Raw genomic sequence first — 16583 nt, forward strand, 5'->3', positions numbered from 1 at the left:
TTGGATTCCCTATTGTGGCCCTGTCCTACCCCCGGGGGTCATGATTTTAAAAATTTAGAATCTACACTACCCCAGGATGCTTCCACTTAAGTTTCAGCTTTTCTGGCTCAGTGGTTCTTGAGAAGAAGATTTTTAAAGATTTTTCCTATATATTTCAATGTAAAACTTGGATTCCCTATTGTGGCCCCGCCCTACCCCCGGGGGTCATGATTTTAACAATTTAGAATCTACACTATCCCAGGATGCTTCCACATAAGTTTCAGCTTTTCTGCCCCAGTGGTTCTTGAGAAGAAGATTTTTTAATGACCCCACCCTATTTTTGTCTTTTCTTGATTATCTCCCCTTGTAAGGGGACTTGGCCCTTTATTTTAACAATTTAAACTCCCCTTTACCCAAGGGTACTTTGTACCAAGTTTGGTTAAAATTGGCCCAGTGGTTCTTGAGAAGAAGTTGAAAATGTGAAAAGTTTACAGACGGACGGACGGACAGACGGACAGACGGACGGACGGACGACGGACAACGGGTGATCAGAAAAGCTCACTTGAGCTTTCAGCTCAGGTGAGCTAAAAATGTAATAGATCAATGTATTCTTCTCATCATATTAAACCAAGATAAAGTGATTAATTACCTTATGTCATTTATTTTACAAAAGTAAGGAAATACCAGTGATTTCTGTTTACTAACACTTCATTATCTGAATATTTTTCCTGAGGAAATATATGTTGAAAATGAACTAGATAAAATCAATACATGTACACTTTTATATGAAACAGTTTTTTTTTTCAAAAGTCCCCAAAACATTTTTACTTATTGTTTAGAGGCTCCTTAAGATTTTTGTATAGCGGAGATATAAATTTACATTACAAAAGTCACCTTCCCTTTAAAACATTTCTACTCTTGTTTTAATAACATTTTAAGTATGTCATAATATAAAGTTTTGAACTGTTTGTCTTCAAATACACTATCTCACTTTCCCTCTAGCTTCATTTATGGTTTTCTTTTCATCAGATTTATGCTTTTCATAAAGTTTTCTAATCTTCATCATTAATTCCTCAATCCCAGTCTGTTTGGCTGCAGAAATTGCAATAACAGGTAAGTCTACATTGGCTTTTAACACCTCCAGATTTTTCTCCGCCACACTTAGATCCACCTTGTTGGCCACAATCAAATTAGGTCGTGTAGAGAGTCCCTCTTGATACTGTTCAAGTTCATACTGTAGGGCTCTGAACTGGGTCCAGGGTTCGGTATACGACAGGTCTATAACATAGAGGAGACAGGCACAACGCTGTATGTGTTGTAGAAAGGAAAACCCCAGGCCTAAATTCTTGTGAGCTCCCACAATCAGCCCCGGAATATCTGCAACTGGTCAACACAGAAAAACAAGTACAGTTGAACTCTGTTATCTTCAACTTCGATATCTCGAATACCATGGATATGTTGAAGTGAATAAAAAAGTCTCAACTGCTTTTTCTTTACAAATTTTAATTTTGAATTTTCGAATCATTAAGATACCTCAAAGATTTTTCTTGGTCCATAGAATTAGAGAAAGTGATATTTGACTGTAATTGATTTAAATAAGGATTCAAATGAAACCTTCTGCTTATGCTTTCTCAGTAACATGGACATATAATTTAAAAAAAAAATTACTTCCAAAGAGTTCCAATGAGCAATAATTATCAGTACTAAATAACTCAGTTCAACTGTGGTGTTTAGAAAAGACAACAAAAATAAACCAGAATGTACAAGGGAAATTACTCTAACTCAAGTTTTCATTTACAGTCAATTTAATTCTAACAATTTTTTGTTAAGAAAAGACTTTTCAGAAGATCAAAAGATTCCTGGTGTAACAAGTGTACAAAATCCTTTGAGGATCAATTTTCCTACCTGTAATTTGCTCATGGTCTGAATACTCCATAATTCCAACAAATGGGTTTCGTGTTGTGAATGGATATGCCGCTACCTTAGGTTTGGCCCTAGTAATGGCCCTCAGAAGTGTAGATTTCCCGGCATTTGGAAATCCTATCTATAAATTAATAAGGAAATATGGAAGAAGTTAATGAATGATGAATGTGGATTGACAAAATTGGCAAATATTCAAAAATTATTTGGCTTAGTTCTCAAAACTTCAAACCCTCTTTAAACACATAAAACAGAAAATTTTCCTTTTTTAAAAAAATTAATATTGAGAAAAGATATGTGAACTTTTCCTAATATAATAATGAATTTGTTTAAAAGACGCCCAGGATAAATGAACATTTTGTGCTTTAATTCTAGAGAGTAATTAACAATGTATTATGATCTTGATTTACCAGACCAATATTAGCCATTGTTCTCAGTTCTACTCTCAGGCGGTGGTACTCTCCCTTGCCCCCTTTCTCTGCTATTGTGGGTGCTCTATTTTCATTGGACAGGAAGAATTGATTGCCTTTTCCCCCAACTCCACCCCTCCCTGCCACATAATAGTCTCCATCACACTCCAGATTAGCAAGTTCCTGGCCATTCATGGAGCTGATCACTGTTCCCATTGGAACCTATCAAAATACCACAATAGTCCATATCATTTCTCTAAATCAGAAATTAAGAATACCTCAGTAATAATCACTGAACAATTTATTATGAATCTTAAAAATAAAATTTTAAAACAAAGTACATTTAATCAAATATGACTACTGGATACTTAATGATAAAAAAAAAAAGTTAAAGATATTAATCTAATGTTTCAAACTTTATTTGAACTACTGTAAACATACTTTATTCTATGGGATCATAATTCTGCGGAATTACAACTTCTATTCAATCCGCAGAAAAATATGCAGATTTCATGAACTGTCATTGTTAGTCTTTAATGCACTTTTAGTTTGCTGTGACAAATTTCCACAGAAAATTAGTGACAGCGTATATAATGATAATTAATCCCAATGCAGAAAAAAGTACATCTATAATATAAGCTTACTTTTACATATGTGTGATCCACAGAAGCACCATGGCAGTTTTGTGATTTTCCAGCCACTCCTTTATCAGCTCTGATGTCTGAGGATAAATGATTCAATGATTTCTCTGTAGTGGTGGCTGAAATGTGAAGGTAAATCTTAGAGGTAAAAATGGTCTTGTATCAGAATTCATATCAAGTCAAGGTAAAATTATAGGTAACCTGTAAAGGGTGCCCCATGCAATACCTTCAATAAATACCGAATTTGTTATACATATACATGAATTCATCAATACTTCATTTTGTACTAATTTGAGATTAGGAAAAAACTTCTCAATTAATGCTTGTACACCATGTACACTTATTTACTATCAGTGTGTTTTTTTCTGTACATCTTTATTTTCACAGTATATCATACTTGTAGTAATTCAAGTGACAATTATATTAGAACAAAGACTTTCAGTTAGTTTTGTTTAAAATTGCTATCCCTGAAGTTTTTTGACTCTTTTTGAATAAAAACTTGTACAAGTGTAGACTGAAACAGTTATGCTATCTAGAACACTTTAGGTGTAATTATATATTTAAGGATTTCTCACCTATGAATATGACATGTCCTCCATTTCCACCATCTCCTCCATCAGGCCCTGCAAATTCTTTCCTTGGAATTTTTGCAAATGACATGCAGCCATCTCCTCCATCACCCCCATATACCTGCACCTCCTTATAATCAATAAAATGTTTAGCCTGAAAAAAAAAGAGCTATTCAATATAATAATTTAATATTTATTTTTAAAAAAAGCTTTTCAAGGATATACCTTCATAAAACTTAATTTAAAATATTTTCATAAGTAAAAACTATGATTCCTTATGGTTAAATAACATGATATTTGACATTTTTATAATTAAAATTATTTTCAAAAATGATTTCAATGTTAAACATCAAAATGAGAGTACCATACTCTGCACTCATATCAATGGCAAGATAAACTGAATTTTTTTGAGAGAGACTGACCTGAAACTGTCCCGCATAGCCACAATGATCAACACTTTTGATGAGTAGTCACAAAGTTAAAGGTATCAGACCCCCTTTATTGTTAAAAATGACTATCTCAAATAATCTACATTGATTTGAAAGCAATGCATGAACTTAACTATGTGTAACACAATAATTAGTCAAAACAGACTACAAGACAATATTTATTATTCCAAATCGGGGCCCTTTTGAGCATATTACATACATGATTATTAAACAGAACATATAAATATAATAATTATTCACAAAATGTGATAATAGTAATATTCAGCATTTTCTTAACACATATACTTAGTCAATTTACTCTTGGTTCATAAGTTGATATAATTGCTAACATGTACAATTTGAAATACACATTGTAAAGTATAAACAAGTACCACCGTGTACCATAATGCAAAAAAGCCAGAGATATACATATACAAAAATATAAACTGAATAGATATATACAACTAAATTGCAAAAGATACCACAGGACAGTGCATTGGTACTTTATAAGTCACCATGTTTGCTTATCTTATGACCAAACTAACATTTATTGAGTGTTAAAAGTATACAATTTTTAAATTCTATATACATGTAGAAGACAAATTATATTTCTCCCTTGATCAATTCACAAAGGGATTTAAGAACATCATAATTTTCACAATTCAATATCCATATTAATTTGTTCATGTTGTCAAGAAGTAAAATTTGTTTACAATGTTGTTGTATACTTTCATACATATTTTGCCTAAGTAAATTATATTTTGGGCATTCAAAGAGTAAATGAATTTCATCTCCAACTTGGTGAGAAGAACAATTTGTACAAATTCTTAGTTGCCTGGGAATCCCTAAGTAACGACCTCGTTCAAAACAGACTACATGTCCTTTAATCTTCATCTCGTTTTTTTTTTTTTTTACTTACATCCCCCACATGAAAATTGGGAATTTATTATGGTAATTCTTTTTTAATTTAAAGTCTTATTTCACTTCCGCCATATTGATAAAATAAAATCAACTGTTCTTGATTAATTTTAGTGTGAACCTTTTACATGCATGTACCTCATTAGTGACGCCTCTCTTTGTTCGGGGCAATAAAGGTCTGTAAGATGAAAACACAGCGACAATATTCTTTTCAAAACACTGGTTCAACAATTTCAATTTACTATACGTAAATGGCAATGAAGGACAACGTCGTAAAATTTTCATATTTGATTCCTACATTGCAATAAGATTAACAGAGATAATTCGAAATTGACAGTTCTGAGGAGTCGTACGAATGAAATTCTACTTTCAAGCAATATCTTTTATCCTGTGTAATTTTCGAAGAGACATTTATTCTTTAACATTACCTGTTTCCATCAAATAGTTGTTTATTGAAAATATGCTAAAATAATTTGACTGGAATATTTTTTAAATGAAATTTTCTTTAAATAAATGAACGAGTTAACTTTTCAAAGCACATTAAGCCTGGGGTAAAACAAGTCCCATTGAAATATGAATACAGGGTATCTGAGACCTTAAAATAGATCACGGTGCATCGAAACGCCGAAATGTCGGGTTTCTGCCGAAATGTAAGTAGAATGCGCCGAAATGACTAATGAAATACTGCAATGACTGTGGATATCAATTGATACGGATACTAATACCCCAAAAACATAAACTTTTTGAGGTCAATCCTTACCCCTAAGGTTTTAGAGCCCATTTATCGTAAATATTGGAGGAAGTCAGCCGCCATTGACGGGTTTCATAGTATACCGTATACCACGCCCGATTTTTTTTTTTTTTTTTTTTTTTTTTTTTTTTTTTTTTTTTTTTTTTTTTTTTTTTGTCTTATAAATTACAGATATGTTATAAATGTTTCAGTCATTATACAATTATCATTATTTATGAGGAAAAACATTTATTTTTTCAAGAATAAAAGAATAAATGATTTAAAAACATAATTATCAATTATAAATTATTGTCCCATAGCAAAAAGAAATGGCATTTTTCCATTTTATCTCCATTCATTCAGCATTTTCTAGCCATTTTTCATTTTAAAAACATTTTTCCTACATTTCTCTATCTTTCAATTTTCCAAAACCATTTTTTCAGAACCATTTCAAAACCATTTTTGTTAGAAAATGCTTTTTAAATGGTAAACCTTCACCATTTTTTCTCCATTTACTTGAGTAAATGGAAAAGAAATGCCAGTTTGGTGATCTAACTTGCTTGAGCTTGCCATTTTTCTTCCATTTATTTTCTGAGAAATGGAAAAATGAAGAAATGGTTAGTTTTAGGCATATTCTTAACCCTTAAGATTTGTCAGCAGTTAATTGATGCCAGGTGCCAAGTTTGTATAATGGGCCAGAGGCTATCAGATTTCCTCCCCAGCTCTGTGGTGACCGCCTTTCTCAGTTATTTTAAACATTGGACAAAAGCACTTCGACCTAGCTGGTAGTGATGGAGCTTAGATGGCTGAATTATTCTTCAAGGAAGATTGGGGTTTTTAGTATTTTTGATGCTGAAAAAACTGTACATTGATGATCAAAGCAGAATTATAAGATAACGTAACTTCTTGGAGAATGATTATCTGACAGTTTTAATGTTTCTAATATTTGGGGAGTGGTGGAGAAGAAAAACAACACATTTACCATCACTGAAAGGGTATTCTTTTTGAGAAGTAAGTATATATATTCACATATTTTTATTAATGTCAACAACACAAAAATGCTTTTTCTAAAGAAAACATGTACATTAGGAGTGTCCACTGATCATATTGATGCAATAATTAATTTATAAACCAATCTAGTTAAAACTTAGACTGATCGAGGGACACTATTGTAAATTCTTATAAACTTCAATTATTAACTATTTTCTTGCTCACTTTTCTCAGGTAAATGGTTAAATTTCTTCTGCAATCTGTTCAACCTATTAAATCATTTGTTTCTGATGAAATAGTGAATATACAGGCAGGGCAGTACTTGTACATGTATACTTATATTGTTCATGAATACAGACCTCGTAAAAGTTATTAGATTTATGCTACAGGAGTAACGATCAGCTGCAGTAGTGAAAAAAATTTGACAAAACAGTTTTCTGTTCTTTTCTCATTATGCATTTTGTTTATTTTTAGAATATGTACTGCTTGCATATGGAACACCAAAATGAACATGGAAACTGTAAATTAATTGTCAAAGATGCAGACTACCATTATTCAAATCGAATTAGGAGATTAATCCATCAAAATTTCTAGGAATGCAAAACAAAGTTTGTGAAAAAATAAAACATTTGACCTTTGTTTCATGACTGACTCTACTACCAAGAAGATGGATTTTCAAAGCGCTTATTCTGTGGATATTGAGAACCCAGCTTTTTTCATTTTTCAATTATTGTAAAAATGTTTTTAAAATGGATATTAAATGGTTAAAACAAAAACCATTTATTTTTCATTTTTCTTCTCATTTGCATAAATGGTTTTGGAATGGTTAATTTGCATGTTATAAGGCCCAAAAAAATGGAGTTTGAATGGATGTTAAATGAGGTTTGAATGGAAATAAAATGAAAAATGGTTTTTAAATGATAATCCTTTCTGTTGAGAATTCTTGAAACTGTTGATGATATAAAATGGCTCCCGAATGGTTTTAAAATGGTCAGAAAAGAAATGTCTTTTAAATGGTAATTAAATGGATTTCATTTTGATAAGGGGTGAATATCAATGGAATATTATTGATGTACAATTGATAAATTTATATCGTAAACAATGTTTGGAAACTGGGGATTTTGTTTTCTGTTTGTTTGTGTTTTTTATTTAATTTTTTTTCTTTGTATTAATGGTTTGAACATATTTTATTGTATAAATAATATACAAATGGTTTGAACACAAGTTCTAACAACTTACGAGGTTCTCACCATAAATGTCTACAACTGTCAAGATCTATATACATTAATTACATGATAAATATATAACTAACTAGAGTTTTAGTGTAAGGCTGTAATAATTAATTAAATCTGCCAGAATCTCTTAAAAATTTTTGTTCAGATTGAAAAATATATTTATTGATTTCAACATTTTGTGACTCATCTCCCCACAGAAGTAGGTGACAATCAATAATATTCAATTTAGTGTTTGGTTTAATAAGACACAGTAGGTTTCTAAATAGTTCCTCTCTAGCATGTTGATATTTATTACATACAAAGAAGAAATGATCGATATATGGGTCTTCTGGTGTACCACATGACTAATTTATAGGACTCTCAATAATGTTTCTTTTATAAAGATCATAATTTAATTGTATTTATTTAATTAAATAAATCTTGAAAAGGATAGAATGCAAGTTATTTAAACTTAAAAGATCCTTTCCTCATTATACAAGCAGTGTATAAAATATGATTGTCATAACAGTTATATCATACAAGCAATATATATTAATTTGAACAAGAAGATTGCATGTTTATCAACTTCATGCAGATGGATCAAGTACTTAATGAATTTTTTGAGAATTTGGAAATTTATCACAGTTTCAATCACCTTAAGTAATAAAATAAAATTGTCTCTCATATGGTGTGTACATTAATTTGTTAGACACAATTTGTGCAATAAGTTATTCATGTTTCATGCTGGTAGCAATTGAACTTAACATTTTGTAATATTTTGTATTATATGTTGAAATGCGATAAGATGTATGTCTTAAGCAATAAATAAATAATAATAATATATTAATGATGTGAATTAATTAATTTAACAAAACAAAGGGAAACACTGTAATATAGTAAATGTCATCTGATTCATGTTTTGGTTTCTTAAAAATGCTTTTAACTATATAAATACATATGTTTACATATTGAATTTAGTTTAATCTTATAAATCTTCTGCCATTTGCCTTTATTGTATATGTTGTGCCTCTTTCATTAAACATCATTAGTGAACCTGATACAAGTCACATGCAGGCATCTTCAATTACACACAGGGAAGCATCTTGTGTATACACTTGCTGACACCTGGGCATGGTGGTATAATCAACTCCTATTGTTTAAACACCTGTTTGGTTCACACATGGTATAATTTGTATAGATCATGTAGATGTGATATACACCTGACCTAGTAATTTGAATCTGAATTCCAATTCACTGATCTTACATTGTTTAACTTACAGTATTTCTACATCTAGTAAATAAACTAATTCCTAAATTCTCATATTATTTTCACTTCCTTATATCACAATTATGCAAGAATAAAAGAAAGTGATTTAAAAATAAATTAATTGGAATTATCATTATAAATTGATTTGAACATCAATGAATTATTGAAATTCACTTCAAAGGATTGGATACAAGTAAATCTTTCAACTTAATAGATCCTTTCCTCATTTTACAAACAATGAATAAAATATGAATGTCAAAACAAATAAATTGAGTTATTTTACAGTTATGTTATACATGCAACAAGAAGATTGCATGTTTATCAAATTTATCCCAGTTTTAATTAAATATTAAAGAAGCATACAAATTGAGTAAATGAAAATCATTTAATTTGAATTAAATACTGAATAATAGCATTATAAAACAAAGTTATATACTAATTTAGTAAGGACGTCAGTCATAAGGAAAATAAGAATTTTTTGGCAATGAATTATTCACAGTTTCCATATGTCCAGCTCTAGCCACGTGGAGGCCTCCTTTATCTAGAGCCATAATTTAAAACATTTTGGAAAAATAAAAATAAAAAAGTATTGTGTTTGAGACAATAATTAAGAACAGTTCTCCAAATACAATCTCATCCTTGGTATTATTAGTAATTCCTGTGGTTTTCTTTGCTTTTAATTAAGTTTTAATGTACATATTATGTGCTATTGTTTAGTTCATTCTTTTTTAGAATGCTATTGACCAAATAACCTAGCTTTATGCATTTTGCTAAGTTTTGGTGTTCTTTGTGTATGTATTTCTTTATAACTTCCATATTTTTTTAAAGCTCTAATTCCATCTATTCCAACTCATTTTAACAAATTTTCTTTATTTTTCTCATTCATTTCTAAAAAGATTAAATGTTTAAGTGGAAAATAACAATATTTTTATTTTCCCCCATATGATATCCAAAATATGTTTGTTTGGCTTTTCTTTAGAGGTTAATTTTCCATTTTCTTTCTTTCTTTCTTTTTTTTAAATTTATTTTTCAAATTCAAAATTATGACTCTTATTTGGGGTGGCCTCCACGTGGCAAGAACTGGGCAACGTAATCAGACTTTTCTTTTTAAAGTCTATTTAAAACGGCTAACTATCCCAATGTTTGATAATCTAAAAGTATTTGATAATCTAAAAGTAAATTTTTTTTCTAATATTAAGTCAAAATTTTTTAATAAGAAACTTATGTTATAAATTTTTCTATTATTATTAATTTTAATACTTAATTATATGTTGTTGTTTTTTTCCTTAGCTAATATTCTAATATTTAAATTATCCTGATGACCAACATCCTCGTTAATTATTTTTTTTTTTAAAAAAGAAATAAGGTATATAATATATAGTGCAAAATTTAAATAAAAACGTAATACGAGACTGACATATTACAAAGCGGATTTTAAAAAAACAATCGGGCGTGGTATACGGTATACTATGAAACCCGTCAATGGCGGCTGACTTCCTCCAATATTTACGATAAAATGGGCTCTAAAACCCTAGGGGTAAGGATTGACCTCAAAAAGTTTATGTTTTTGGGGTATTAGTATCCGTATCAATTGATATCCACAGTCATTGCAGTATTTCATTAGTCATTTCGGCGCATTCTACTTACATTTCGGCAGAAACCCGACATTTCGGCGTTTCGTGTCACCCAATAGATCATAATGTATATGTGTCAGTTTTTAAATGTGTTGTGTAGGTTTTTGAACATCTTATTGAATTAGACCTCATACTAGCTCGTAATTTTTCAGTTGATTATTAGGTGAAAGAAGATTATTACCCAAATCTCAGACATTTACTGCGTGACTAGAATCAGACGAGGGTCAAAGTTGACCAAGATGGTTGTGAAAAGTGAGGAAGAAGTTATCCAAAACTCTATGACAGAAGATGACCCGAATTCAAATTCGGAGGCATCCTCGAGTGCACAACCAAGATGGGGCCCACAGCATGCAGGTGCAAAGGAGTTGGCTTCACATTACTCAAAAGGTAAGCCTAATTAGGAAGTGACTTGACCAGTTCCTTGACGACCGGTGTGTTATGAAACTTTTTTTTTTTTTTTGAAAAGGAAAGTTTTAATGGTTTGTCACATAAAAAGCATGTGATCTTTTACTTATTGTTGATAGACATTAGACAAGTCACATGTTGCCAACCACGCCCAGATTTCTAGCATATATCCTATATATATGATTATGTAATTTTATATATATATATATATATATATGTATATATATATATATATATATATATATATATATATATATATATATATATATATATATAAAAGACACAATATTGACTGTAGTAAAACAAACATGTCTAGCACAATCTCTCAATTTTAGCTATATAGCTTGAATTAGCTATATATTATATAGCTTAATTAAGCCATTCAGAATAGCTTGAGTTATATGCATTTTTCCACAAAAATGCTTTTTGTCAGAAATGGACAAAAAGTCACAAGTATTTGACAATTCACACATGAGCTAATTGCTATGGATTATCAAAAAAGCAACCCAAATCAAAGATAGTTCTAACATTGCAGCATTTGAATGCATGTACTTTTAAGCAAATTGCTATAGATATACAGAACTACTGAGGTATATGAAAATCTTGGATCACTTTATAGACATTGTTTAATACATTATTTTTTTCTTCCAGGAAAAAGGGTACAAGAAACTTTATGTCTTATTGTGAGTATTGCATTGATGGCCTTTAACCTGAGTGCCCTTGTGCTTCACTTCAAAGCAGAAAATTGGTACATTGTCCTGATCTGCTCATGTGAGTACATGTATAATGTTCCAACTATTGCTTAAAATACATTAAAAAAATCAATTCTGTTCACATTTATGTTTATTAAAAAATGTAATTCGATGTTACGGTAACAATACAAAATAATTTACATTTTTATATGTTAAACTAAAAATTATTTTTTTGCTTATGTTTTGCAGTGTTAGGAATAGTGGTGGCCGACTTCTTTAGTGGACTGGTTCACTGGGGAGCAGATACCTGGGGGTCTATAGAAATTCCAGTTATTGGCAAGGTAATTGCTATTCAATATCTATTAAATAACAGATTATTGTCCCACACTTTTGCGAAAGCCTGGGGACATTAAATCTCATTCTTTTGTCCATCCGTCTGCCTTTCACAAAAACGAGAGCATTGATGATTACTCTTGAATGAGAGAAGATAAGGCTTTCATATTTCTCTTGCACATTAGCTGTGACATGACCTGAGTGTACTATGACTCTGACCTCATGACCTTGACCTATAAGTTTGACCTATTTTTAAAAAAATTTAACATTAGTAATAACTTTTGATTATGAGAAGCAAGTGCCTTTCATATTTTACTTATGCACTACCTGTGACAAGACCTTTCAGAATGTATTAGGACTTCGGACCTCATTTTAACCTTGGCCATAGCTTTTACACCTGAAGAGATGGGCTTTCATATTGCAGTAATTTCACATCTATATTACCTGTGACATGACCTTTCAGGGTGTTCTGTGATTTTTGACCTTGAAGTTTGATGTTAATTTCAAAAAAAAAAAATTAATCTTGGCTGTAACTTTTGAAACAGAACATTTTACTTCAAATTTTAAACAATTTTTTTTTGTATGATGAACAGATAATACAGTTACAATATGCCATTAATAATTGCACCCCTACCATTAAGACCCCAAAAGAAGGTGACTGCAATTCTCTTACTTTGCTCATGTTCTTCTAAGTCTGAAATATAAAGTCCCTACTCCCCAAAAGTACCGTTAATATAAACCAATTCACATATCTACTTTGGTTACTTTTAATTTTTATGTTAAATGATTCATGCTGTGAAGAAATATAATGGAAGGGAGACGTTATATTTTTTTACATAATGTTTACCAGAATATGGTTAAAACTTTTACCAGTATTTGATTGATATAAAAAATGTTATCTGTTTGCTTGTATTTCTTTTCAGGCCTTTATACGTCCTTTTAGGGAGCACCATATAGACCCCACCTCCATTACTAGACATGATTTTATAGAAACCAATGGTGATAATTTTGCTGTCGTAGTCCCTTTTCTGGGTCACATGGCCTACAAGTTCATCACGCTGTCTCCAGAGGAAATTGACAAGACATACAACTGGGAGTGTTTTGTATTTTTACTGGCCATCTTTGTCAGTCTGACTAACCAGGTACATGAATTAGCTCTCATAGCCTTTTGCTGATTTTAATAAGATCATTGCATAATAACTAATACAGTGTTTCATTGTATTTTCTGTCTATCTACTCACAGTATCCACAATAAGTCCAAAATTTGAGTTACTTGAACAAATTTCAAAGATGCAGTAGCATTTTTTCTAGGTTTGATTTTAATGGCAGTAAAGAAAAACATTTTCTTGTTTGTAGTTTTGCAGTTATACATCAGTTCTTAAGTAAAGTATGGCTATGATAATGGCCAGATATTTTAAATAAACACTCAAGTTTTCATTTTCTTTGTTTAGTTTCACAAGTGGTCACACACATATTTTGGATTACCAAAATGGATAACTTTTCTACAAGACATGCACATTATCCTACCAAAAAAGCACCACCGCATTCACCACGTGGCTCCCCATGAGACCTATTTCTGTATCACCACTGGCTGGCTCAATTATCCACTAGAAAAAATCGGCTTCTGGACATTTCTGGAAGACATGATTGAAAGATCAACTGGGAATAAGCCAAGAGCAGATGATTTTAAGTGGGCTCAGAAATGTCAATGATAATAGTTTAGTAGTACATGAAATATATTTTTTGAATTTCCATGGCCATTAATTAAGGGGAGACAATACACGTTATCAACCCGTGTTTGGTGTACCTGTGTCAAAGAACCAATTGTTTTTTTTTTTGTTTTGTTTTGTTTTTTTTTTAGGAAAATCAGTAAAATTTGGTAATGTCTAGGTTTTTTTTTAAGATTTTACAAAAAAAAAAAAAAAAAGTAGAGAGAAAGTAAGAAAGGAAGGAAGGAAAATTTTGATAACATTAGTAATATTTATATGTCTTACTTAGTTTTTATTTCTTTACATTCTTGTTCTCTATTTTTCATTTGTATGTGTATCCAATTAGACCAAGTTTGTTTATTGATTTTGAACTGTTAATTGTGAGACCTTAGAAGATGTGCAATAGACAAGGGAAAACTGTTTTCTGTGTTGGTTTTAGCTTGTGAAGCTCACTGATTTATTTACTTATTAAATGATACAAAGATTTTAAAATATTTATGCATGTTTTATTAAAAAAAAATGACTTTATCAAAGTCTTACTTTAAAATGATATCAAGTTTGCTCAGATAAAATATGGAAAAAACTACTGGTAGTTTAATTTTTAAGAAACATTATTTAATTAATCCACCATATCCTTTAAAGCCTTCCCTCCTTAATTGAAAGAGTAATGATCTGACTTGTTATTTAGTGATATTTAGTGATAGCATCACTTTATCAACAGAAATTGGGGTCAAATTTGTTTACTTTCTGTCTTATGTAACTTGAGTGTTTGATTATCAGGTGTTACATTTTCTGTAAACAAGACAAAGTACACTAGGGTGGTCATTGTTCAATCAATACAAGATACATTAAAAGGGCATGTTTTCTATTTTGTGTGATTTGCACACGTGTATATTGTTTTATCTGAGTACAATGTTTAATGTCAGTATATGTTACACAGTACTTGATATGTACCGTATTTAGAGACTTCTTTTTTTTTGCAGTTTCATGTAATAGTGTATGCACTTTTTGTAGTCTTTTTGGAATACTGTTGTAATTTATAAAGAAACGTCAAATTTTAAAAAGGCCATATATAAAGACTAGTTATTTATTATGGCTTATCATGTACCGGTAATTTTTATATATTGTCATAGATGTATAGATTCCGATCATGAGTTCTGATTTCTGAGAATTATTATATTGTTACAGTGCAGAAGTTTTGTCAATGGTAGAAACATAAATGATTCTGTACCTAACTTTAAATGTCACAATGGCAAAAAGTAACTCAAATGAGAGGTTTTTGTATACAAGTTTTATATGTACATGGCATAATGGGAGGCAAAATAATGATCATTTGTGGGAGTTGCTTAATACAAGGAAATAAATAGGATGAATTTATTAAGTCACCAGTGATCAGATGTTTTCTTATTAAAATTAAAGCTAATGTTAAATACAGATTGACTTTATATACATAGCTTGTGGGTATTGATGTGAACAAATTTTCTTCAGGATCATGCATACTTGTGATTTAGGCTCGTTAAACATATTTCATTTATATGATTTTTTTACAAATATAATGTTAATTTTCTCTTTCAAAAATCTTTTCAGTTCAAAAGCAGATAAATCAAATGAGCTTTATAATATTTCAAGATGAAGATAAAAGTACCATACATGTTCTTTGTTGCTTTTTCAGTGTATTTATAGACTTTTTTTATTGACATATCATGCCTTCTAAGTTAATTTATTAAATGTCATTTTACTAGAATATGTTTGGTATTGCATACCATCTTCTTACACTGAAGTATCAACTGTGTATACAAGATTTTTTAAGGGAGGTAATCTTTAAGATTTGTTCGTATTTGGTAATTGTGCTGTTAATTTTGTACCAGAATTTTTAAAAATCCCACTGAAGGAGTAGTGGAAATGTGAAGTTTCTATAAACTTCCTAACATTTTTTTCCCATGTTGAGGGAGTATTTGTGAGAGACAAGAATACAATAGCTTACTGTGTAGGATCTATAAATGTATATTGTATAATTTTCCTTGAATGTGTGCCTTGCTTTCCTGTTGTCGGTATAAAATGAACAAATGTTATCGTGTTCTGGTTTTTTGTGTTGTTTTCAAATTACTTATACTTTAATTGTCCTCTTCACACCTGCAGGGGATAGGGCCTTTACAACAGCTTTCCGTTTGCCCTGTTTTCAACTTAATAGTACTGTAAATGTACAGGTACTTAATTTAGCAATAATCATGTTTTAGCTTGAGTCAGGTGAAGTTTGCTAAGTTGTTGTTAGCTCATGAGAGCTTATGCTATACTCATGGATTGGTGTAGGCATCCCAGGTTAAAATTTTGGAGCAGTTTTCATATAATAACAGTATGCCATATTTTGAACAGAGATGCATGCACAATTCATCGAGTATGTTTCATTGTACCACCCAGGTTTCCGATGCAAGTAACTTTAAGCCTTATGGTGACCAAACTTGCATGGATTATACATTAATTCAGGGATGCACAAATCAAGAATGCTGGATCTGACCCACATTATCTGAACAACAGAACAGGTTAAAAATTTTGGAGTAGGTCCATTTCAAAGTAACTATAAGCCTACCTGGCAGGATGATACATCTAAGTATGCACACTACCAGACTTGCTATGGATCTACATTTTCCAGATAATTGAACAAATTCATGATTTGCATAAATGTGTAAATCATTGCTACTCAGAACTGTCGCTTCTCTGGTGTACACTTGTTTACGAGTTGCTTG

General features: G+C 30.7%; 2 protein-coding genes across 2 annotated transcripts; one reads left to right on the forward strand and one right to left on the reverse strand.

Moving 5' to 3' along the window:
• Positions 1-672: 672 nt before the first annotated feature.
• LOC133171964 (mitochondrial ribosome-associated GTPase 2-like) lies at positions 673-5150 on the reverse strand. Its single transcript, XM_061306760.1, has 6 exons — positions 5004-5150; positions 3526-3673; positions 2954-3069; positions 2310-2531; positions 1885-2023; positions 673-1362 (listed from the first exon to the last, which is right to left on the reverse strand). The coding sequence occupies exons 1-6, from the start codon at positions 5148-5150 to the stop codon at positions 962-964; spliced, it is 1173 nt and encodes a 390-aa protein (XP_061162744.1). The 3' UTR covers positions 673-961.
• Positions 5151-10902: 5752 nt separating this feature from the next.
• On the forward strand, positions 10903-14050 carry LOC133171601 (plasmanylethanolamine desaturase 1-like). Its single transcript, XM_061306389.1, has 5 exons — positions 10903-11087; positions 11757-11876; positions 12047-12138; positions 13054-13272; positions 13582-14050. The coding sequence occupies exons 1-5, from the start codon at positions 10940-10942 to the stop codon at positions 13840-13842; spliced, it is 840 nt and encodes a 279-aa protein (XP_061162373.1). The 5' UTR covers positions 10903-10939; the 3' UTR covers positions 13843-14050.
• The last annotated feature ends 2533 nt before the right edge of the window (positions 14051-16583 follow it).

This window comes from Saccostrea echinata, unplaced genomic scaffold (assembly GCF_033153115.1).
Source record: "Saccostrea echinata isolate AGI-Se365-2 ecotype Australia unplaced genomic scaffold, CSIRO_AGI_Sech_v1 ptg000054l, whole genome shotgun sequence".
NCBI classification, from domain to species: Eukaryota; Metazoa; Mollusca; class Bivalvia; order Ostreida; family Ostreidae; genus Saccostrea; species Saccostrea echinata.

Excerpts from the sequence above, each read along its gene's own strand:
- LOC133171964 (XM_061306760.1), bottom strand. The coding sequence starts at position 5,150 with ATGAAAATTTTACGACGTTGTCCTTCATTGCCATTTACGTATAGTAAA. Across the intron at positions 3,070-3,525 it reads AGGACATGTCATATTCATAG|CCACCACTACAGAGAAATCA; the intron begins GTGAGAAATCCT and ends TTCACATTTCAG. Across the intron at positions 2,024-2,309 it reads CAATGGCTAATATTGGTCTG|ATAGGATTTCCAAATGCCGG; the intron begins GTAAATCAAGAT and ends ATTAATTTATAG.
- LOC133171601 (XM_061306389.1), top strand. The coding sequence starts at position 10,940 with ATGGTTGTGAAAAGTGAGGAAGAAGTTATCCAAAACTCTATGACAGAA. Across the intron at positions 11,088-11,756 it reads GGCTTCACATTACTCAAAAG|GAAAAAGGGTACAAGAAACT; the intron begins GTAAGCCTAATT and ends TTTTTCTTCCAG. Across the intron at positions 11,877-12,046 it reads CATTGTCCTGATCTGCTCAT|TGTTAGGAATAGTGGTGGCC; the intron begins GTGAGTACATGT and ends TATGTTTTGCAG.